Source organism: Helicoverpa armigera, chromosome 2 (assembly GCF_030705265.1).
Source record: "Helicoverpa armigera isolate CAAS_96S chromosome 2, ASM3070526v1, whole genome shotgun sequence".
Classification (NCBI taxonomy): Eukaryota; Metazoa; Arthropoda; class Insecta; order Lepidoptera; family Noctuidae; genus Helicoverpa; species Helicoverpa armigera.
In genome coordinates, this window is record NC_087121.1 from 8,694,968 (window position 1) to 8,717,159 (window position 22,192).

Sequence of the window (22,192 nt, forward strand, 5' to 3'; positions counted from 1 at the left end):
AAACCCTTGGCATAATCTGAGCTCACATCCACATAAAATATAGGGTTCTATATTTTATGCTTGGAGTGTTCCCAAGTTGCCTTACATCGTTCACGCAATAGATTGCCTGGATCTAGCATAAACAAGGTTCCCTTGATGAACCATCCCAGCAGACTAAACTGTGAAGTGGTTGAGGAGAGAGCCAATTGTTTTTTTTTTACTTTGGACCAATCCATAGCAACCAATCACCGTGTTTGTTTGTCTGCTGAGATCCGCCTTATGCTAGAGGGGGCTTTACATTCAAGGTTCAATATTTTATTACTAGCCCAGTAAAGAATTTTGGTGAGGTCAAGTGCGGCTCCACTCGCCACTCGCCTTTGCCTACTTCTGAACATTAACCTATTACAGAACAGACATCTAAGGGCAACTTTTATTTTTTATACACACATCACATACTTCAAAATAATGTAGAGCTTTATGAAGCCTATGTGGTAGAGGTAATCACGCGTATTGAACTTCAACTCCGACCTTCTCATTGTAACAAGCAAACTAGTTACATACCTAATAAAAAATATAAAATTTTCTCTGTTATTTTCGTAGCGAATAAGGAAATTGGAGTTTCGCAATTCCTTGAAATTACGCTTGAGCCTTATTTTTGTTACCCTTTCCGCTGGGACCAGCCCCATTTGGCTTAGGCTTAGAATCCTGATTTGGATTTTTAGGTTTTGGTCCGGGACCTTTAGGTGCAGGTTTGTTGTCATCACCTTTCTCATTCTTATTAGGTTTAGGCGCTGGTGGGATTCTTTTAATAAAGAACCTGAACGAGAGTTTTTTATCCTTGATATAGTGAACCAACATTTCCAAAGGCAGAGCAGCACACTTTCCTTGACGGAAAATCTCTTCAGGCTTAATGGCATCATTGAAGCAATGTTCTGTGAACACGACTTTCCGCCTAGGGTTCTGCTTGCTCAACACATGTATCTCGTAAATATGATCATGTGCTGCTTTCTTGCTGCCAATGTGCTGAATAGTCCAATACACCATGTTCTGAAGAGTGTCGATCTTCACAGTGATGATGAACAAGAACTTAGTTTGGGCCACGAGGAAGAAGTGGCGGTCATCATTTTTGATATCTACGTTGGTAAGTTCCACCTCCTCATCAGAGGTGGCGCTGCAGTGAGCAGTATGACGTTCCTTGAAGTGTTCCATCATGTCCTTCAGTTTACCTGGGAATAAGAAGAATATTAGAATACCAAGTAATATTTTTTCTTCAATGAAACTTTGACCTGGCATTTAAATGAAGCATTTTATTACCTGTCCAGGAGCATTTTCCAAACACGACACCGAGAGGGCATTCCATCTCTCGGAAGATGCATTCCTTGAGATGCTCCTGCATGTCGACAGACACCATGGTGTACACACATCCCGCTGATTTATTAGGACACGGTACTTTTGCCTGCAAAATAAACAACAATACTAAATGTAAAGATACCGGCACGGATATTGGGCTCTCGGCGGAAGAGTGGGGATCGCTTTGCGCACCCGTACGCATAAGGCAATAAGGCAGTAAATCGCTTCTGCACAGGTCAAGGTCATGGCTCGATATCCGTGCCGATAACTGTAAGTTGGGATAAAATGCTTTCTTATTTTTAGTTTTATGCATCTACTAGCGACCCGCCCCGGCTTCGCACGGGTGCAATGCTAATACTACCTCAAAATATACATATAAACCTTCCTTTTCAATCACTCTATCTATTATCAAAAACCTCATCAAAATCCGTTGAGTAGTTAAAAGATTTTAGCATAGATTAAGGGACAGAGAACGCGATTTTGTTTTATACTATGTAGTGAAGTTGAAGAGAATAGTAGGTTGGTAGTCATGTAATTATTGTCTAGAAATCTGCCACTGGTTTAATTAATGTGGACATAATCACATCGAACGGTACGTAGGTAGAAACTGATAAAAGGCTAATTTTCATCGGTAATAACTTGTTATTTATACAGCATGTGGGGAGTCCCCGAATAAAGGCTATAATAAGAGTCATTATCTTGCTCGATACACGACATGCGGGTATTCCCCCATTCGTGGCTTCGACTGACTGGATTTGGATAAAAAAGTAAGCGAGCGCGGAGGACTACCTTACCTCAGACCGACTCAGTCCCACTCCTTCAAAAACAGCCGCATCTCGAATGCGAACTCGCCGATAATCAAACAATGAAAAGAAGTCTTTAAAGAATTTTGGGACACAGTTAAAAGGCTTATATTATACACCTACAAAAAATAAAATTTGCTTGTATTTTACAAGCAAAACACAATCCATTCTGCCAGTTTATCACAACCTTCGGGATACATACAGGCATTTATAGTCGTGAAGTTTCTTGTGTTCTTTGATTATAATATAATCAAAGCTTGTGTTGTACCTACATTTTTTTTTCTTTCAAACTTACCTTAGCAACGATTTCTTCCAACTGCCAGTTCCTCATTTGCGTGAGGTTTTGGCGGCAGATGGGGCATATCGGTGGCATCAGATTCTGCGTGCAGGAGTTGCACAGGCTATGTCCCGACTGGCACTGGAATATCGGTGCACTCATGGTTTCCATGCACACTGGACATTCTGGCAGGTCAATCGCCACCGCCGCGGCCCTGTTATTGTCAAGTTTTTTGTTATTTTAGGCCAGAAAACTCAGCTTTGATTCAATGGTTTTTATGAAAATTGAATGTAAAAATTTGTATTAGTTGTTGCATAAAGGTAAAAAAAGTCAAGTTTATGTAAATGCATCGAAGCTATTTATAAAGTGCTTCGAGAATTGCAATTTTTTGTTGAGAAAATCTGGTAGCGGAATGGGAATTCCCCGTAATTATTTTGACCTACGTGTGTGTTTGGCAAATGTGCAGCTACAAGCTGCGCAGTTGCAACAGGTATCTATTAGAAGTTGGGAATTTACAAAATATCCTGACTGGATAAGTAATTTATTGGTAGAAACTTACTTTTTGTTTGGTTTAGCCGTTGCCATTTTCGTTCAAGTGTATATTACTGAAAATAAAAGACAAAACATTATAAGTAGGGGAAATAAAATTATAACCACCTAGGTAGTATGGGGATACAATTTGAAGGTAAAAAACTACATCATGTCGTACCAATCAAAGCGCCGATTGAGAATTAAAACTATAACTAGCTTCCGCTCGCGGCTTTGCCCGCGTGGTGGGTTGATAAAAAGTAGCCTATGTGTTAATTCAGGGTAACCTATCTACATACCAAATTTCAACTAAATTGGTCCAGCCGTTTTTGCGTGAAATACAATAAACAAACATACATGGATAATACATTCTCACAAACATTCACATTTATAATAATCGTAGCCACTCGTAGGTACGTTGCCTTCTACTGGCCACTTAAGTGGTTTATCTTCCAATAATGACTGACCGTACACATTTGATAAAACATAATGATCTAAGTAAATACGCTTGGCTTGAATTATTTTCTTTGTTCCATTAAGTTACTACAAACCTACTGCTGTTATGCTACGTCGCATACTTATAGGTAGGTACATTATGGGCTTCAGGTGTCGTGAAACCAAGTCATTCTTTTGTTATGTGAGTAGGTACCTATAGGGGGGAAGAGTAGATAACGTCTAACAATATAGTGGACGACTGCTGCGTAGGTAAGAAACTTAGTATTTACCAAACATTCGATTTTAATGTGGCACACGTATTTTCAGTTGTGGTTATATAGGTAGTCAGCTATAGATACTAATACTACAGAAACGTTTTATTCGCTCAACTATTCAGGTACTTGCCTATACTTTCTCTTTTTCATGTTTTACTCAGGAAAATCCTACTTATATTATAAATGTGAAAGTTTGTGAGAATGTATGGATGTATGTTTGTTATTCAATCACGCAAAAACGGCTGGCCCGATTTGATTGAAATTTGGTATGTAGATAGGTGATACCCTGGATTAACACATAGGCTACTTTTTATCAACACACCACGCGGGCGAAGCCGCTGGCGGAAGCTAGTCATCAATAAAAATGAAGATAGCAAATTGAGATTCCAACAACTTATTTAAAAGAATATTCCAAATAAAAATTAAAGATCTTTACACCTATGCATATTACACTTAATTACCTACCTAATCAATCAAATAGGTACTTTAATTTCGATCAATATTTGGACTGTCTCCACATCTTTTTAAGCCCTACAACAATAAGCGCAAAAGATACCAACTCGGGGTAAAGGCTGTGGTAAAGGGTGAATACCTAACCAACCTACCTATAATTTCAGTGCCTAGAGTTTCAGACGGGAATTATTTTCGACTTTCAAATCATGCTACTCAGTTAAATAGCTACAAAATGGCTGCGGCCGAAATGGGTGCGCTCGTACATTTAGATAACGTTATTAGACACTTCATCGTATTGCATGATAAAAACTGATGCACATAGACGTACCTATATAATATTTTTAAATACCAAACCAGCTTTATGAAGGACACTGATAATAATTGCCGCTACCATACCGGCACGCCAAACAAAAGAAAATTGCACTTAGATTCCACTACGCAACCTAAACTTTATTTTTTTTTATTATATGAGACTGTGGTTCCTTACCTTATTTGAATGTGATGAGAAGATAGCTTGTATCCAAATACAGCCGTTGTTGTACTCGACACGATAATGCAATGGACGTTCTTCGCAAGAAAATAAGCGTCCCAGACATTTGACCGCGGTATATAAATGCTCTGTGTGACGTGGAATCACATTCTATCCGCGAATATCGTATATCAAAGTTTATGTTTCGGATTTAAGACTTTATGCTCTATGTAATACGGGCGACAATGTTTTTCTCTGATACTAATCGTTAACTTCGGGTAATCCTGGAAATTGTTTGACGATGTTGCCATTCTTTTTTTACCAAATCATAGACAATTCATGATTTGTGTTTTTATTGAATATTTGCAAAAAATAATGTGTTTGTGTTAATAATAAGTGTTAATAATAAGTCGTGGTGGCCTAGTGGGTAAAGGACCAACCTCCCGCGCTCTCAGTATGAGGGCGCGGGTTCGATCCCAGGTCGGGCATGTACCAATGCAACTTTTCTAAGTTTGTATGTACTTTCTAAGTATATCTTAGACACCATTGACTGTGTTTCGGATGGCACGTTAAACTGTAGGTCCCGGCTGTCATTGAACATCCTTGGCAGTCGTTACGGGTAGTCAGAAGCCAGTAAGTCTGACACCAGTCTAACTAAGGGGTATCGGGTTGCCCGGGTAACTGGGTTGAGGAGGTCAGATAGGCAGTCGCTTCTTGTAAAGCACTGGTACTCAGCTGAATCCGGTTAGACTGGAAGCCGACCCCAACATGATTGGGAAAAGGCTCTTACGATGATGATGGTTAATAATAAGTGTAGGTAGCCGAATCAATGAAAATGGGGTAAAATAGGAAGTGCTTCCAAGGACAAGGACGGTCAATGGTTCTTTAGTAAGAAAATTACTTCAAATGTGTAGGTAGGTATTATTAAGATTTTTGTTCTGCAAGCACACATTTTGTAAAAATGCAGGTAATAGGTATGTATTTCGGATTTCTGGGCAGATACAGTGTAGAGAAAAGCTACGAGAAACTTATGTAGACTAATGTGATCAGCATCCTGTCAAACAATCTTTGTTTGGACATTCACTACCTCTAAGTTTCATCCACTTTTAGGACCATGTAATGAAGCGATATTAAAATAAATATAATGACATAAATTATTTTTGAAAGTCTCAATTATGTATCAATGAAACAGATTTTCTCTTCTGACCATTCTTTATCTAAGTATCTTTGTTTCCACTAACAACTACAACTTGTGTTATCCGTGATGATGACAAGGTAAATTCCTATTTCTTTAGTCCATAAATTGTGATAATCAATCTTCTCAATCCCACCCCCCGTGTGCCACGTCTAGCGCCACGTATTTGTTTGTCTATGGGTAAGAAGTTACCCCCACTAGTATTTGGCTCACAACCATGTAAAATCACGTTGAACAACAATACAAACCATAAATATTTTGCACTGAAAATAGTAACAATATTTTTTTTGCTTGTTATCATTTTAATAATTTATTTTGGAGCTGTATTTTTGTTAGCTTTCGATTATTGTTTTTATCGTTACGCGTATGATTACGAAGCGGCGAAGATTTTTTTGATCCGAATCCATGCATTTGCATTTGTGTAACCCCTGACATGAGTCATCATGACACTGACTTTGTCAAACAGCTTTGACTTTGACAGTGCCGTCCACACACAAGTTGAAAATATTGTTTTGTTGCTCATGTTCACGTTTTATTTAACCTAAACCTTGATTTTTCACATATATTTAAATAAGATAATCATTACAATATTTTCATAAACAAGAAAAGCTGAGCTTATAGTGCAGTTTCATATAAAACGTCTATATTTTTTATATAAAATGGTAGACGCCGAAAGCAGCCAAAATAATAACTACAGCTCAATAAAAGAAGACTTGCAAGCTATTTTAAAACTTGTAAATGCATATGTAAAAGTACACCTTATTAAGAATTGTTCCTATGTCGGGTTTGTGCACTCAATTGACCCAGTTACTCACAGGTAAACTACTTTTAGAGGTGTTGTGATTCAGTTAGTCCTTATAAGAATCTAAACACATGCATGCTTTTCAGGCTCCTTAGGTAGGCATAGTACACAGATTATGGAGTTATTTTCCTTACTGATGAACACTATATAATTGAAGCCACTGTTTGAGTGGTCTAACATTTCACATTGTTTTAGCATTTTCCTGTCAATTTTGAAGTTCTTTTCATCATCAATCCTTTTGAGTCGTATGTGACCTGTTGCTGTATATAATAAGTGCCTGTCCATTGTTAAAAAAAAACTTTTTGGTCATGCTTAACATTAATTTGTTATTTTTTATTGCAGTATTATCCTGTCAGTACCTCAAGAAGATGCTTATCAAACAATTGTAATCCCCGGCCATGCAATACTAAATGTTACCAATGAAAGTCCTCCTGAAAATATTAAACCACCCAAAAGAAAAGAAAGTCCTACACATTCGATAGATGACTTAATAAGAAGAAAGAAGCGCCTTATATCATGGTTAAAAACCAACTTGTTACCAGTAACAGAGTTAGATGATAGAATAATTATAGGAAATGTTACATTATTACAGCCATATAATATTTCTGATATAAGTACAGACAATCCTATAGTTGCTATGCAAATAAGAAATGTGATAGAAAAGATGCCACATGATTATGAATCAAAATGACTGCATTTTTTATATTTATTCCTGTAATTATAACCTTTTTAAGTAAACTTATGTCTTTTATTTTGGCATCATTGTAGTAGTTGTAAATAAATCGCAATTTTTTTAATTTTCTTATTAACTATGAGAAACTGAAATAGCACTCACATTATTGGCAGTTCAGCAGATACAATATTTCGCGCCTACCTACTTTCTTATTATAAATAAACACAAATAAAAGGCCTGACTATATTTCATGATGAAACCTAAGTTGAGTTTAAATTAGATTTATTTAATATTTTGTTTTCAGTTTTTATTTTTTTTCTCTTTCTCGCTTCGTCTGGCCCTTGGTAGCCTGTAGCGGGATTATTCGAGAAAAAATAGATACACTCTGGCATACCCTCCTAACGTATTATTATTGAATACCCAACCCATTTTTATCTGGTTGTTGTACCTTTATTTTCTACTCGACGCACGATAAAAAGTTAAGTCAACAGACTGTGTACAACGAACGCGTCTAGACATTCTATTTCGTGATTCACTCTCTGTTGAACAATATTCCCGCCTACTCGCTCACTCACGTCGTATATATTTTATACTTGTACTAGCCGTCGTCTGCGCAACCCTGACAGTTGATTATTGAGATAGGCGGCTGTTGTCGTGTCAACATAAAATTCAGATAAGAAATTGTTTTTCTTACTTATTTCACAACAGCGGAAATAGCAAATTTTAATTGATTACTTCCAAGGTTATAGAAAATACGCAATGACTGAAAAACCGAAGAGAAAGGTGCAATATTTGGCGGGTGTATGCGGTGAGTAAACAACATTCAATAGCGGGAAAATTTGAAATTAAATACCTACTGTTCTGTGCTAAATTCAAATTTTAACTACAGCGGCGTTTGCGTTTACATTCACTGGAGCAACTTTGGCATGGTCATCGCCGGCAATTCCAAAGTTCAAAAATGGTGAAGCGAATATTGTCATCACTGATGTAAGTATTTATTGAGTCACTTAAAATTAACGGCTTCTATGTATAATTTAAAATGAAATTATTCATGTAAGTACCTTTAATTCATTAATTATATTAAGTAGGTCACACTCCTCTCTATTTATCATTAGCGGTTTAAAACGTTACGTACGTATCTATTATTAAATAAATGTTAAAAATATTTCTATTATATTTTTGTTTATCGCTTATTCACAATTCAATTAGGCATACCCACATTTATTGTGTTATATCTGTCTAGGTAAAGGTAGGTATTAGGTACTTAGGTATTTATCTAGCTTCGGTACATAATCAATCAAAGAATTAAATCAACATCAAGTTATATTTGAAACAAACAGAACATTCGGTAGGTTTAAAAGGTTAATGTACCCAATAATATTATACACGATGCTTATCTACTTATAATTAATTAACATGGTACGATCATATAAGTTACCAATGTTTTTCAAGTCACATATTAGGTACATTCTCACACTGTGACTATGGACCACTATACTAAGATATAGGCGTGTAGATAAAAGCAAAAGTAATATCTATTTCTTCCACATAAATATAACTTTTAACAGGTACTTATATGTAGAAAATTAGAAAGAAGCGAACATTTGCCAGCAACCTTCAACAGAAAGTTGAACCCTCGTTATTTTTGTTCCATTGTACCTATGTTTGAAGATGGTAAGTGTAAGCACTAACGTCTCTTACAGACGCAAACATCATGGGTGGTATCCCTGCACTCGGCGGGTGCTCTCCTCGGGTGCTACATTGGGCAGGTGTTGAACGAGAAGGCTGGACGGCGCCGCACGTTCTTCGGCTCAGCTGTACCGGGCCTCTTAGGTGCGGTACGTTCTATATACTTGTATACTTATTGACTACATTTACCTATTTGGATTACTAAGGCATTAGGTCCAAGTTCACCAACAACATAAACGTCAGTTTTATTTAAACAACTGTTTAGTATGAACTTTTAGTACAAATTAAATTGTTGTTTTAGGAAGAAATTACGTTTAAGTTATTAGTGAATTTGGGCCTAAGCATGGCAGTAGCTTTGTCTGGCTATTTAATAGATCCTGAACATTATACTTACACTAGGCTGATATCTTTCAGACTATCATGCTGAACACCAGCCTACCCGAGCTGATGAGTGTGGCCAGATTTCTCATGGGTGTGTCGACAGGTACCATAGCTGTGGTAAGTTAACTACGTTTGTATTATTATCAATCGATTCAAAATAGGCCCTGGCCACTTGGATACAAAGAAAGACTATAATACCATTGTCTCTACTACACACGTCGGCACTATCTAATTGTGTAAAACAGACGCTGTTAGGCTTTTTCATATTATTTTACCTATGTGATGACACCCGGGAGTTAAAATGTCGAACTTTTCTATAGTATTTAAAGGGTATTGTAGAAAATGTTTATATCTCTCTTTTACTAGTACAACCGCTGATCTCAAGATTGTATTTCAGGTGACAATGATATACGTAACCGAAATAGCTGACAAAGAGATTAGAGGTGCACTGGGGATGACCGTGCAAGTTATGAATAACTTCGGCGGACTTACAGTATACAGCGTGGGCCCTTTTGTGTCATATACGACCTTGAACTACATAATACTGATTATACCAATATGTTACGTGCTGCTTTGCTTGTGGATACCAGAGTCCCCTTACTATCACTTGAAGGATGGGAGGGTAGAGGCTGCGAAGAAAGAGTTTATGAGACTGAAAGGGACTACTGATGAAACGGTTAGTACCTATGTTTTATCTTATACGCGACCACGAACGGACGATTGCTAAATATTTAATTTTGATCTAATGACCCACTTTTGTAAAACCTATTAAACCTCGAAATACAGTCCACTCTTTTATTCCATCTGGGCATATCTAACAACCTTTTAAGAGCTGTATTAATAATGTTCCAGGTGATAGATGACCAGATGAGGATAATGAGAGCTCATGTAAAAGAAAGCATGGAAAACAAGACTACACTCAAAGAACTGCTTACTAACATGAAATACAGAAAGGCTGTTTACATTGTGACAGGTAAATATGTAAGTACCCTTTAAGTCCACAAATCATTTTACCGTAGTCTAGGCTGGCTCTCGTTATTGTTCAATGATGACTGCTAGGTGCAGGTGACAATCATTCTGCTTCTATCAACTGTTAACTTTTAAAGACAAAATAATCGTCCGTTTTCCTTAAACGTCTTGAAAATTTAAGGTAAAACTTTAAATTAAACTACAACTAATTACAAAATTAAACAGTTGTTTTAAAGAAACTGACGTATATGTTGTCGGTGCATTTGGGCCTTCATTTTATTGCCCTTTTCGATGCTCTATTTTTGTTATCTTTTAGAATTCAATAGCAGATTGTTGTCGTAGGTTGTTAACTTAAGGCTTTGCACAAAGCTTAGTTGTAAGAACAGGAAGATAAGAAACAATGTCTCGTGTACAAGTATAGTCTTATCAAATGCATTAAGGTCACTGTCTAATACCACGTGACGAACACACGTTACCTCAATGCTACTGCACGCAGCATCTGTTATGTGTACATGCCCTTACTTCCATTATGTACTAGATATTTATTTCTAGAAAAAATAAAGGGTGAAAATTATGCACTAGTGTCCAAATAATTTGATAATAACCATTCCACGATGAATTAAGTCTTAAATGTAAATCTAGTGTTCTTCGAAAAATAAACGAGATTGTAAGCTTAGGTACCTACATTCTGTATTGTATATGTCATGTAGTAGTTTACTTTATGCCAGTAACCCCTTATAAAATTGCTTAAGTGGGGATATTTAATCTCTCCAGTAAGCCGACCTTTGTGAGTCTGCATAGGAAAAGAGCAAGATAAGTAGGTATTCGCTATCCAATAGGTAAAGATCAAGATGAGATCAGCGTGCAATTAATGAGTAAGAGTGATAACCAATCAATTTTATGGATGAATTCATAATCGATAATTATGAAGATGGATTACCTTTCTGTGTGTCTTTCTAGTAGACATGTGTAAAGTCTTTGTGTGAGTGCAAATCGATGTAATTATGCATACCAAAGCAGTTACTGCACCCTACTTTGTTGAAAGTTAACTAGCTTGTGGCGCGGTACGTCCGTCCTTTCTCTCATTACCTACTATTTCTTGACGCTCTTCAATTATGTCTTGGACACCAAATACTTGACTTGACAAGACAAGTAAAGATGAAGGAATAAATTCATTCATCTTGGGGAAACCTGGACTCAGTCTGAAATCTATAGTGCTTTGCAGTATGCGGCTAAAATGGCTGATGTCGAGGTGTGCGTTCGCGCAGCGGAATGTTGTTGAATTTAAAGATTTTAATTATGCAGATAATTAGTGTAAGACGTCCTATAATTGTGTATGGTAAATAAGAATTTGTGTATGCAGCCATCATGGGCGTAGCCAGCTTTGGGCTCAGGGTGGGTCAACCTATCCCCCGGGGAGGGCGGAGAGGGATATTTTTTGTATCTTGAGCCGTTAATCTCAAACTTGTTAATCTCTTAATTTGAGAGGTTTATATCTTCAGGTTCAGAAAATAAAGAATCACACACAGGACAAAAGCCAAAAGTAAGGGCATATAGTTTCTGAATACGCGAGCGAAGCGAGCGCGAAATTTTTATCGGACTTAAACCAAATATTACGTAAAATTTAGCCCAAACGTACTTAACTTTTTGTTTGTTGACAAATGCAAAAACAAGGGTATATAGTTTTTGAATACACGAGCGAAGCGAGCGCGAAATTTTTATCGGACTTAAACAAAATATTACGTAAAATTTAGCCCAAACCTACTTAACTTTTTGTTTGTTGACAAATGCAAAAATGAGGGCATATACTTAGTTTCTGTATACGCGAGCGAAGCGAGCGTGAAATTTTTATCGGACTTAAACCAAATATTACGTAAAATTTAGCCCAAACGTACCTACTTAACTTTTTATTTCTTGACAAATACAAACATAATATAGTTTCTGAATACGCGAGCGATGCGAGCGCAAAATTTTAATTATTTTTTAAGACTCAAAACCAAAAACTACGTAAAATGTCGCCCAAATATACATTTTCCTGAATGGGGGGACTAGACACACCCGATTTACGTCCATACGTAAACCCCCTCGCTCGCATAGATAAGTCGATAAAAAAAGTTAGATAACGTATAGCAACGTCGCGCAGCTAAGCTTCGCGGACCACTCGGAATGCCTCCAGGGACCACCAATGGTCCGCGGATCACCGGTTAAGAACCACTGTGCTAAACAATCGTTCTATTGTACAGGTCGTACATGGCTGGGCAAGCAAAATAGCGAGCGCGGTTTTTACACTAGGATAAAATTGCATTTCCGAAATCCGAATCCTTCAATGCATTATTTTTTGCCCGCTACGCCACGTAGCAACTATTCTTTTAGGGAATACGGCTCGCTTTCAAATGACGCGCGCACCGCGCATGTTCGGGAACTCGAGCGTGCATTTGTTTTGATCGCGCTCTTTTCAAAGTCGACAATTTTTTTGTGCAATAACTTACGGATATTACATATTTATGTTGTTGATGTTGTTAGTTAGAGTTAGTAAAAAAAACATTGTTTAATCAGACACCTTATAGGTCAGAGTCAGGGCCCAGGGTGGGGCAAGTGCCCCAGCTTGCCCCACTTTTAAAAACATATTTTTCAATCAAGAACTACAATTGTTTTATTTTTTCCTAACGCTTGTGTACGCAACTGTACCATATTAATAAATACTAACCTACCAAGTTAAGAACGTTGCTTAGACATATGGCACGGCCGCTTTTTTGTAGTTATCCGAACTTGGTCGGATTATGTAGGGTTTCGATGCTCCGTCAGTATTATAATGGTCTTTCTTTAATTACTGAATTTAATGACATGAAATTGTGCAAGTGAATAGTTGAATGATTAAACTAATTATTGGCATACATTTTACCATGCAATTCCTTTAGAACGTCGTGATATTCGACTGCTTTGTAAACAGTGATCTGTTCATGGTAAAATATCCTATAACTTTTTAATTACTAACGGAACATCATTGATACTTGGCAACATGTTGGAGTCACTTACAAGGTTTGTGTAAACGTGAAAATCTAGACCCCAAACTGCATACTTTAAGAACTAAGACCTGATAAGTGTATTTTACGTTTATATTTTTATCTTTTAAACCCTACGACTTTTTCTAAATCTGTTTTTTAAACAAATATAAACAAATTCAAAACAACGTATGTAAAAATCTACAGCTCTCTATGTAAGCGCTTTATATGAAAACTAGCTAATGGCCAAACGTTCGCGTAGCGGAAACTGGAATTTCTCCGAAGTTTATGCATGCACTGATTTCATTCATACATAATCAATTATACACAAATACACACTAATTTTCGGACACATCTCTTTTCTTCTAAAGTCTATGGATTAAAAAAGTTCCGCCAGGACAACGTTCGCCCAGCGGAATCTGTTTTTGGTGAATTTCTCCACAATGGCTGCATACACAAATTCTTATTTACCATACACAATTATAGGACGTCTTACACTAATTATCTGCATAATTAAAATCTTTAAATTCAACAACATTCCGCTTCGCGAACGCACACGATGTCGAGAAAATATTTATCTTTGGTCGCCGTTTTCGTAACAGACTACAATTGAAACAAAAGATAACATCAGTCGCGCGATACGAAATTATCAGTTTTATCTAAACATTTGTATTTCTCTTATTTATTAGCTAACAAGCAATCGTATAATGTTATCAGGAATTTTAAAACAATTTTTGATGTTACACGATGATTTTTATTTTTTTTACTTATATGAGGTCTTCTTACCCAACCTGATGATATGTTGTTCTTAAAATTGTACAATTAAGAAAAAAAAATATATAACATTTTGTTTGCTTTCAGGGCTGAAACTGTTGCAATACATGACTGGTATTCTCGTCATACAGTCGTACTTGGAGCCGATATTTAGGCAAAGCAACTTCGTCTCCGGGCCTATCGCTAGCATCGTTTACGGTTTTGTGCAGTTAGGAGCAGGTAATATATAGAAAAGCTCATTAACTGGGGCTCGATTCTCCTAATTTTACTTAAGCGTCATTCGATTGACGTTCGACTCGATTCGACTGAGATCCAATCCCGACTCGATTACGATTGAAGCGTATGTGGCATTCCGCTATTTTTTCTTTGAAATAAACGTTTTTATCCTTTTCTGTCATTCAATAATGAATCATTTTGTCTGCAAATGATTTACGATTGCAAAATGACTGTACAGCAAACTACCGTATAGACCAAAATCATCAAAATAGCAGACCAATCGCACACCAATCAAATGTCAATCGAATACGATTGGTCTTTTATTAGTAGCAGAATGCCCGATATGGTTAAAACTGCTATTACTATCATATTGCGATTCGATTTCTATTCGATTTTGACATTATTAACTTAGGAGAATCGGGGCCCTGAACGTTTTCCACCTTATTATAAAACGTGGTTTTAAAAAAGTACCAGGTTTAAACCACCATCCCGAACAATGTTAGTGAACTAAACCCATTACTAAAACGGGTACTTCTTAAAACCACTTTAATAAGGTGTTTTAAGTTGAATGTAACTAAAGAAAATAATTTTTATGTCGTGATTTCCAGGTATTGGTGCAACGTTCCTATCGAGATGGTTCGGCCGAAGAATTCTTCTACTTATTTCCTGTTTCGGAGTATCCATCGCGATGACTATAGTTGGCCTATACTTCTTCCTTCAAGATACCATTCAAGTCAGCGCTGAAACTTCGCAAGCAATCTCGTGGATGCCTCTTGTTGGTATCTTGAGTTTCAATGTACTATATGCGGTTGGTGTTGGGAACTTACCCTATGTACTTCAAGCAGAACTATTCCCAGTAAACGTTAAAGGAGTGGCCTCAAGTACAGCGACAATGTTAGCGTGCATACTAAGTTTCTTAGTGACAAAGTGTTACCAACAAGTCAAAGACGCTTGCGGACATTACATGGTCTTCTGGTCTTTCGCACTTATTGGCTACATAGGCGTGTTCTTTATATACTTTTTTGTCCCAGAAACGAAAGGGAAAACTTTGGAAGAAGTGCAAAATAACATTCAAGAACAACGACCAGAGGAAGAGGCGTTGAACGCCGAGAAGGCTGAGAAAGTATAACATTTCTTTAAGTTCTTGTAAACAGGAAAAAGGATTACACTCCAAAAGTGGCATTTCATAGAAGAAAATGTCGGCATTTTATGCATATTTTTGTAAAGTTTTAATGTATTGGTAATGTTATTGAATTATTTATTATGTTAAGAACAATATTAGTAATTTTAAGCTACAGCGATTTTAAAATGTAAATGAGTGGATAAATGAATAAAAAATGTTAAAATATTTATGCATGATTTTAACTTAACACGGCCAAATAAAAACCAAAATGTGACTATAAAATTGTATTCGGCTGAATAAAAATATGAAATACATACTGATTACCAGAAATCTTATATAAATATGGCAACCCTGTACAGATCACCACACGATCGGAAGATGTAAGACAGGCTACTGCAGAATACCAGCTATACAATAAAAAGTTTGACCTTGGGAGCACAAGAGACGACCTTGGAATACGAATAATGTCTTTAGAGTACAACGTGCGAGTTGTGGTTCTAAATTCTCTTGGTGTTCCCGTAGGAGTAGAGTGGTGCGAATGGAGTGTCGGCTTGTTCGTCGCCGCTCTCCTCTGACGCGTCCGATTCGAACGTGTTGTCGGGGATGTCGTACAGGCGGATCAGCGGTTTGTTGGGGTCCTTCATGATTAGGTATTTACCTGCAAAACAACGAATTTTGTTAGAAAAAGTTTTTTAGGCTGACATTTTGTAAACCTTTTGACCAAATTGCCCGACAACCAGTCTTACTGACGAGAAGTATAAAGCAGGCCAGATAGACAGTTGTTCCATATAAAACAATGGTATTGTTGCATCCAGTTCAACTAGAGGCCAACCCCTACATATGAAAAGGCTAGATAAGATAGTAGGCAAGTACTCACCATCCTTCTGCTTCATGCAGATATCGATGATGCACCGCAGTATACCCCAGGCGTTGTCCATAGACAAGTTGATCTGAGCTGCGAACTCGTGCGGCTTGAACTGCTGCGTGCCGAGAATGACATGGCGGGAGTTGTCACGCACTTGGGCGCGGGAAACGTAACCGAACTTGATCTGGTCGGAACCGGCTAGCAGGGCCTGGGAATATAGAAAAAGATTTGTTATACATACATTGTTATTGAGATTATAAAATGTATTTACTTTTAAAACGATCTCTGGACTAGGTAGTCGTATTTGAAACAATCGACATTCAATAGCTCAAGTCTGTATTAAAATGTACATTCAGTTGCCAAATTCACTATTTGACCGATCAAATATTACATGCTATTTATCTAATGACAAATCCAAATTGAGAATGCGTTGCGGATTAACTGTCAAGCTTCCCAGCGTGAGCAGAGACCTATACCCAACAGTGGGACGATAAAAAGGCTAAAAGGATAAAAATGTTAATGATGATGATATTTTTTAGCTTCTCCATACACAATATTCATACCTGTACGGTCCACTTGGCGAGCTTGCAAGAGTTGTTCCTCAGTTCGTTAGCGAGCACCGCACCACGTTGGGTGTCCAGTTTCTGACGCCAGTCCACTCCGTTGGCCAGCTTGGAGTCCCAGTCGTTCAAGGCCTTGATGCTCAAGAACTGGGTCTCGTTTTGAGGCCCTTGCATTACAGCATCGTGCTCGCATCGGACTACTAGTGTCTGTAAGAAACGGATATGGGTTAAAATTGCAAGTGTGTGCTATTTATTTTCTAAATATTATTATTTGGTGAGTGAATGAGAATCCTGTAGTGATGACAATGGTTAAAAATACATTAGTATAAACATTTTTGTTAAGTTTATAAATGGTGAAATCGAAAACAAATTTATAGTAATAAATAAAGAGGAAACATTGTTTGTTAGTTAAGATCAAATGGGCACTGGAACTACTGATCTGATTTGTATAATTCTATTCAGAATTGTATCCTAATGGCGCATCCACACATGCCGCCGGGTTACAGACCGCCTTGCCGCTGAATGCAGGCCGCCGACTTTACCGGCTGTTGCCGGCGGCCTGCATTCAGTATCATCTCTGCACTCCGTATCGAAGCCGCAAGCAAACTGCCGCCGGCAACCAAAAGCCGCGCGTGCCGCGGCTGAGATGCGGCAAATGCCGCCGGCCATGCCGCCGGCCGTGCCGCTGGGCATGTGTGGATGCGCCATGATACGGGAAGAAATTGCGCGGGACGCGTGGAACAGCTAGTTATAAATGGTGAAATCGAAAACAAATCTATAGTAATAAATAAATAAAGAGGAAACATTGTTTGTTAGTTAAGATCAAATGGGCACTGGAACTACTGATCTGATTTGAATAATTTTATTCAGAATTGTATCCTGAAACGGGAAGAAATTGCGCGGGACGCGTGGAACAGCTAGTAACTAATAAAAGGATAAACAAAAATGCGCCAAGACAGAATAAACTAGTTATATTCTCTGCTGATGTTTTATTGCAATGGTTAAAGCCACTCACCACTCCGTTGTTAAGGTTCCACTTGCGGTAGCGGTACCCGACAGACGCCACCTCACTTTCCTCTTCCTCAGACACGAACGGATTCGCTTCAGGGAACTTGTACTTGGGTTCGTTGGGGCCGCTCTTCAATACCTGTAGAATGTTTAAATGAACAAAATGTTTAAATTTAAATTCATTTGGGAATTGTTTTAAGTCATCATCATCCTCCGAGCCTTTTCCCAACTATGTTGGGGTCGGCTTCCAGTCTAACCAGATTTAGCTGAGTACCAGTGCTTTACAAGAAGTGCCTACCTATCTTACCTCCTCAAACCAGTTACCCAGGCAACCCGAAAGCCCTTGGTTAGACTGGTGTCAGACTTACTGTATTTAAGTATTTTCGTAAATAACGGAATTGGTGCATGAGAATGAAATTTTTGTTAAACCAATAGACTAAATTCTAGTATCCTTTTACGCCGAAGTTTTCGAAAGAAAAACGTGTTTGTGCGTCAGTGAAAGACGTTTGGTGTATAATAATGAGCTTGACCCACAAGAATATTAAAAAACTTGGGACTTGAACGGATTGTGGGTAAAACGGTCATAAAATACAGTCCTTTATTGTTACCATGAAATAGCTTTTATGGTAATAGCTTTTTGCTAGTGTTTGTGTTAGTATGAATTTAATAAAATTAATAACAATTATAACAGCTTGTTTTTTATATTCATCATCATCATCTCCCTTTCCTTTATCCAAACTATGTTGGGGTCCACTTCCAGTCTAGCTGGAGAGTAACCATTGAGTTTCTTGCCCGTTCTTCTCCATAGGAAGCTACTTTTGGAATGGGCAACTAGAATCAACCTTATTTATAATTTTGACGTTCATAAGTGCTTGTAAAGGCCTAAATGAAATAAATGATTTGATTTGAGTTGTTTTTTTATATTTTGTAGAGGTTATTTTTATATTCATTATTTTAAAAATGATTAATTTGACTTACATATAGTCAAATTAATGAATAAAATAAAAAGCTTGCTGACCTGTTGGCTGAAGTTATGGTTAATGAAGGTAGCTTCGAGCGCGAGGTTGCGCGGCGAGTTGATGGAGTTGCCATCGTCAGTGGGAGGCTCCACGGAGGTTTCGTTCACGGTCAACAAGTCCAGCTCGGTGTTGTCACGCTTGTCGAAGAACAGCTTGTCACCTTTATAGAGCAATAAAAACTTTTTGCTTAGCATTTGAGTGTTCACTTTGAACCATAGATCTTGAGATAAATGATTACTATTTATTAATATACTATAACCATTACAAGAACAAAGAGCAATCAACAAGAACAAGAGCATCAGCTTATATACCACACCTAAATGTAATTTTTATTGGAAGTAAATCCTGAATCTATTTCTATCCTAAAAAAACCGGCCAAGTGCAAGTCGGACTCGCGCACGAAGGGTTCCTTACCATTATTTATAAAACGGACAAAAACATCACGTTTGTTGTATGGGAACCCCCAAAATATTTATTTAATTCTAATTTCCAGTATTTGTTGTAATAGCGGCTACAAAAATACATCATCTGTGAAAATTTCAGCTTTCTAACTATCACTGTTCATGAGATTCAGCCTGGTGACAGACAGATGGACAGAGGAGCGCAAACAAAAGGGTCCCGTTTAACTCTTTGGGTACGGAACCCTAAAAAAACAGCAATAGTATTAAAAACATACCAATCTTTTCAATAACAATATCCCAGGAGTAGTTGGAGCGGGTGCAGCACATGATGGTGGCCAGGATGGCGTCCGTGGCGTACACAGTTCCCACGGTCTTACTGAGCCGTCGGATCACGGGGTCATCAGTAGTGGTCACCTGGGGAATACAATTACTTTTATAAAAAAAAATAGAACAGAATGGTAATCTTTAAAGAAGGCCTTTGTTGAAAGACAAGTTGAATGATAACCATTTGCTAGTTAAAACGATTTTGAATTATAGTGGTAGATAAGTTGTTAGATAGATTATAAACAGTGAAAATAATTTTGTATTTAAGGTCTACAATAAAAGCTTTTTAATTTTTTTATTTATTTCACGCAAAGGCAAGCTTTGACTAATTCGGAAATAAATTTTATGAGCATAATTAAATGATTATGAGTTTCTAAAGCCATGTAGGCAGCCAAATAGGTATGTACGAACGTAAATATAGTCGCCTAGAAGCAAATATGGCTGTATACCGGAGATTTGCATTGCATTGTCTATGAAGGGCTTTCAGGTTTAAAATCTCAATACAATATAGTTACATTAAAATAAGCATAAAGTAATTCTGTAGCTGTTTCCAATAGAGTTACACAATTATGGTTTGATAGTTGTTTGTGATGCCACTTACCGTATGGAAGATACGGTCAATACGCTGCAATGCCTTCTCGTGTTTCACATTGACACGATCATAGCTTTTGTCATAGTACTCCAGTGTACCGCAGCACACAATATCTTCACCTGTGGGAAGGAATGGGTTGTATAAGATTTAGTATAATATAATTATACTAATTGAGAAATAAATGTTAAGGAAATCTACACACAAGTTTTTGGGAGAAAGTTATTCTTCAGTTTTCATTGCCAGAAACTTTACTTTTAAAATTATTGTGACTACATATTTTATATAAAGTAAGCTTTAGCTCACAGAGTTGAATGATCAATGTGTTAAATGATAAAATTGATCCTTGAATGGAATTAATTTTGTTAATTAGTCTCAAGCAATATTCACTGATCTTAAAAAAAAATCTATAGCTGACACATTTCGGGAAATGAATCCATAGAAAACAAGTCTAAATTGCAAGGACTAAGCAATTTATTGTGCACATACCTTCTTTAATACCAGGCAAAGACAATTTAGCAAGACGAGGGAAGTCCATGTCCTCAATAGTGACCCAGGTAGGGCGTACAGTCACAGATGCATCACGGATCTTCATAGGAGCACCTCTCTGGCCCCACCTCTTGCCAAGCTTACGATCCCGTTGCTAAAATGAATAATATCAAGCATATTACATACCTTTTGTTTTAGGGAATGAGTTTAAATGTAAGATATAGTAATGTTTGGTACATTTCTCATGTAGTTGCCCTTGTTGAGGGTAGTCATGCCACCAGGTGTGCGGGCACCCCTAGCGCCGCGGCCCCTCTGGCCACGAGCACGGCCGCGCTGGTATGGAGGCTTCTGCACCCTCGTAGTGTCCACCAGATGGAAAGTGCTCTCGTCCTCATCATGGAAGTACGCGTACGACGAACCAGCGCCGAATTGAGATGCATACTTGTCTGGAAGATAATTGACATTGATCTTAGCCAAGCGATAAGCATAATACAAATGAAATGTGAAGTTTTGTGATTTCGGGAATAATATTCACCACACTAGTGAAGTTGATTCACAGAAATCTTCTATACACTATGGTATATTACAAGATTGAAAAATATGTTACTGCAAAAAACGTCACCATAACCTCAAAGGATATTAATGTAGGGATAGTTTATTATGCCTAATAAATATAGTACAACATGTTAATATCTTACTTTGGTATTTTTTGTCCTGTACGACGGTCCAATCACTAATTTTTCCTAAACGATCACCTTTACTGAAAGGTTGGTAAGGCATGTCCCGAAACTGCTCCGGCATTTCGGCTGGGCCCCATCCTGTTGGATTATCTTGAATAATCGGAGCTACGAATCTTATCGGCTCTTCAGCCGGTAGCACATGCTCCGACATTGTAACTATTCAATAGAATTACAAAGTTTTGCGATAATTCAACATGAAGATACACCAATGCCACACGACACTTTCGAAATGACTTTTTTTTTTAGTCAGAGACAGAGATGACAACAAGCACTCGAAACGGATACGAGTCCTTTAGCACAAAGTTTTTTTGGATAAGTATCAATTAACCAATTAATTAAATCTTATTTGAGATCCCTCCATTTCCCTTATTTTTTATTTAATTGTAATTATAAAAAACTATTTCTAAAAATTTTCAGTTGGGGATATTGTTCAATGTTCAGTAACAAACTATCTGAGTTTACGTTATAAAATCACCTCATTATTGTGATCTATCTTCAATCTTTTCAGTTTCTCATAATTCTTAAGGACAATTCAAGATTTTTATGACTAAATATAACTTAATATTATTAAGTATTTGATTTGATGCATTAAAATAAGAAGAAACCGAATGCAACCAAGCAGTGCTTTGGCTAAGGAGAGATTGTATTAGATATCGTAATATCATGGACACGTTTTTTTTATTGGAATATAAATCTAGAATTCACATTGATTTGATTGATTGTGGGTAAATACATGCCTATGTAAATGTGTCATGGCTTGATACATCTTTTTAGATTTTGATGGGACTTGACTGTGCCACA

General features: G+C 37.3%; 3 protein-coding genes across 3 annotated transcripts; 1 reads left to right on the forward strand and 2 right to left on the reverse strand.

Annotated features, from left to right (window-relative positions):
* Nucleotides 1-591: 591 nt before the first annotated feature.
* On the reverse strand, nt 592-4,722 carry LOC110371356 (E3 ubiquitin-protein ligase Siah1). The gene is made up of 5 exons (XM_064039291.1): nt 4,588-4,722; nt 2,969-3,014; nt 2,428-2,623; nt 1,294-1,435; nt 592-1,205 (listed from the first exon to the last, which is right to left on the reverse strand). The coding sequence occupies exons 2-5, from the start codon at nt 2,992-2,994 to the stop codon at nt 616-618; spliced, it is 954 nt and encodes a 317-aa protein (XP_063895361.1). The 5' UTR covers nt 2,995-3,014; nt 4,588-4,722; the 3' UTR covers nt 592-615.
* Nucleotides 4,723-7,790: 3,068 nt separating this feature from the next.
* Nucleotides 7,791-15,723, forward strand: LOC135118145 (facilitated trehalose transporter Tret1-like). Its single transcript, XM_064039295.1, has 8 exons — nt 7,791-8,047; nt 8,129-8,226; nt 8,943-9,077; nt 9,343-9,426; nt 9,707-9,985; nt 10,162-10,282; nt 14,142-14,273; nt 14,879-15,723. Exons 1-8 carry the CDS (start codon nt 7,999-8,001, stop codon nt 15,397-15,399), a joined length of 1,419 nt encoding a protein of 472 aa, XP_063895365.1. The 5' UTR covers nt 7,791-7,998; the 3' UTR covers nt 15,400-15,723.
* LOC110371347 (eukaryotic translation initiation factor 3 subunit D) lies at nt 15,663-21,637 on the reverse strand. Its single transcript, XM_064039294.1, has 10 exons — nt 21,350-21,637; nt 20,889-21,097; nt 20,652-20,805; nt 20,175-20,284; nt 19,525-19,663; nt 18,848-19,008; nt 17,837-17,968; nt 16,822-17,028; nt 16,271-16,466; nt 15,663-16,051 (listed from the first exon to the last, which is right to left on the reverse strand). The coding sequence occupies exons 1-10, from the start codon at nt 21,540-21,542 to the stop codon at nt 15,891-15,893; spliced, it is 1,662 nt and encodes a 553-aa protein (XP_063895364.1). The 5' UTR covers nt 21,543-21,637; the 3' UTR covers nt 15,663-15,890.
* Nucleotides 21,638-22,192: the final 555 nt, after the last annotated feature.

Excerpts from the sequence above, each read along its gene's own strand:
- LOC110371356 (XM_064039291.1), bottom strand. The coding sequence starts at position 2,994 with ATGGCAACGGCTAAACCAAACAAAAA. Across the intron at positions 1,436-2,427 it reads TGGAAGAAATCGTTGCTAAG|GCAAAAGTACCGTGTCCTAA; the intron begins GTAAGTTTGAAA and ends TTTATTTTGCAG. Across the intron at positions 1,206-1,293 it reads TGGAAAATGCTCCTGGACAG|GTAAACTGAAGGACATGATG; the intron begins GTAATAAAATGC and ends TCTTATTCCCAG.
- LOC135118145 (XM_064039295.1), top strand. The coding sequence starts at position 7,999 with ATGACTGAAAAACCGAAGAGAAAGGTGCAATATTTGGCGGGTGTATGC. Across the intron at positions 8,048-8,128 it reads ATATTTGGCGGGTGTATGCG|CGGCGTTTGCGTTTACATTC; the intron begins GTGAGTAAACAA and ends TTTTAACTACAG. Across the intron at positions 8,227-8,942 it reads CGAATATTGTCATCACTGAT|ACGCAAACATCATGGGTGGT; the intron begins GTAAGTATTTAT and ends CGTCTCTTACAG.
- LOC110371347 (XM_064039294.1), bottom strand. The coding sequence starts at position 21,542 with ATGTCGGAGCATGTGCTACCGGCTGAAGAGCCGATAAGATTCGTAGCT. Across the intron at positions 19,009-19,524 it reads TATTGTTATTGAAAAGATTG|GTGACAAGCTGTTCTTCGAC; the intron begins GTATGTTTTTAA and ends TGCTCTATAAAG. Across the intron at positions 17,029-17,836 it reads GGAACCTTAACAACGGAGTG|ACACTAGTAGTCCGATGCGA; the intron begins GTGAGTGGCTTT and ends CGTTTCTTACAG.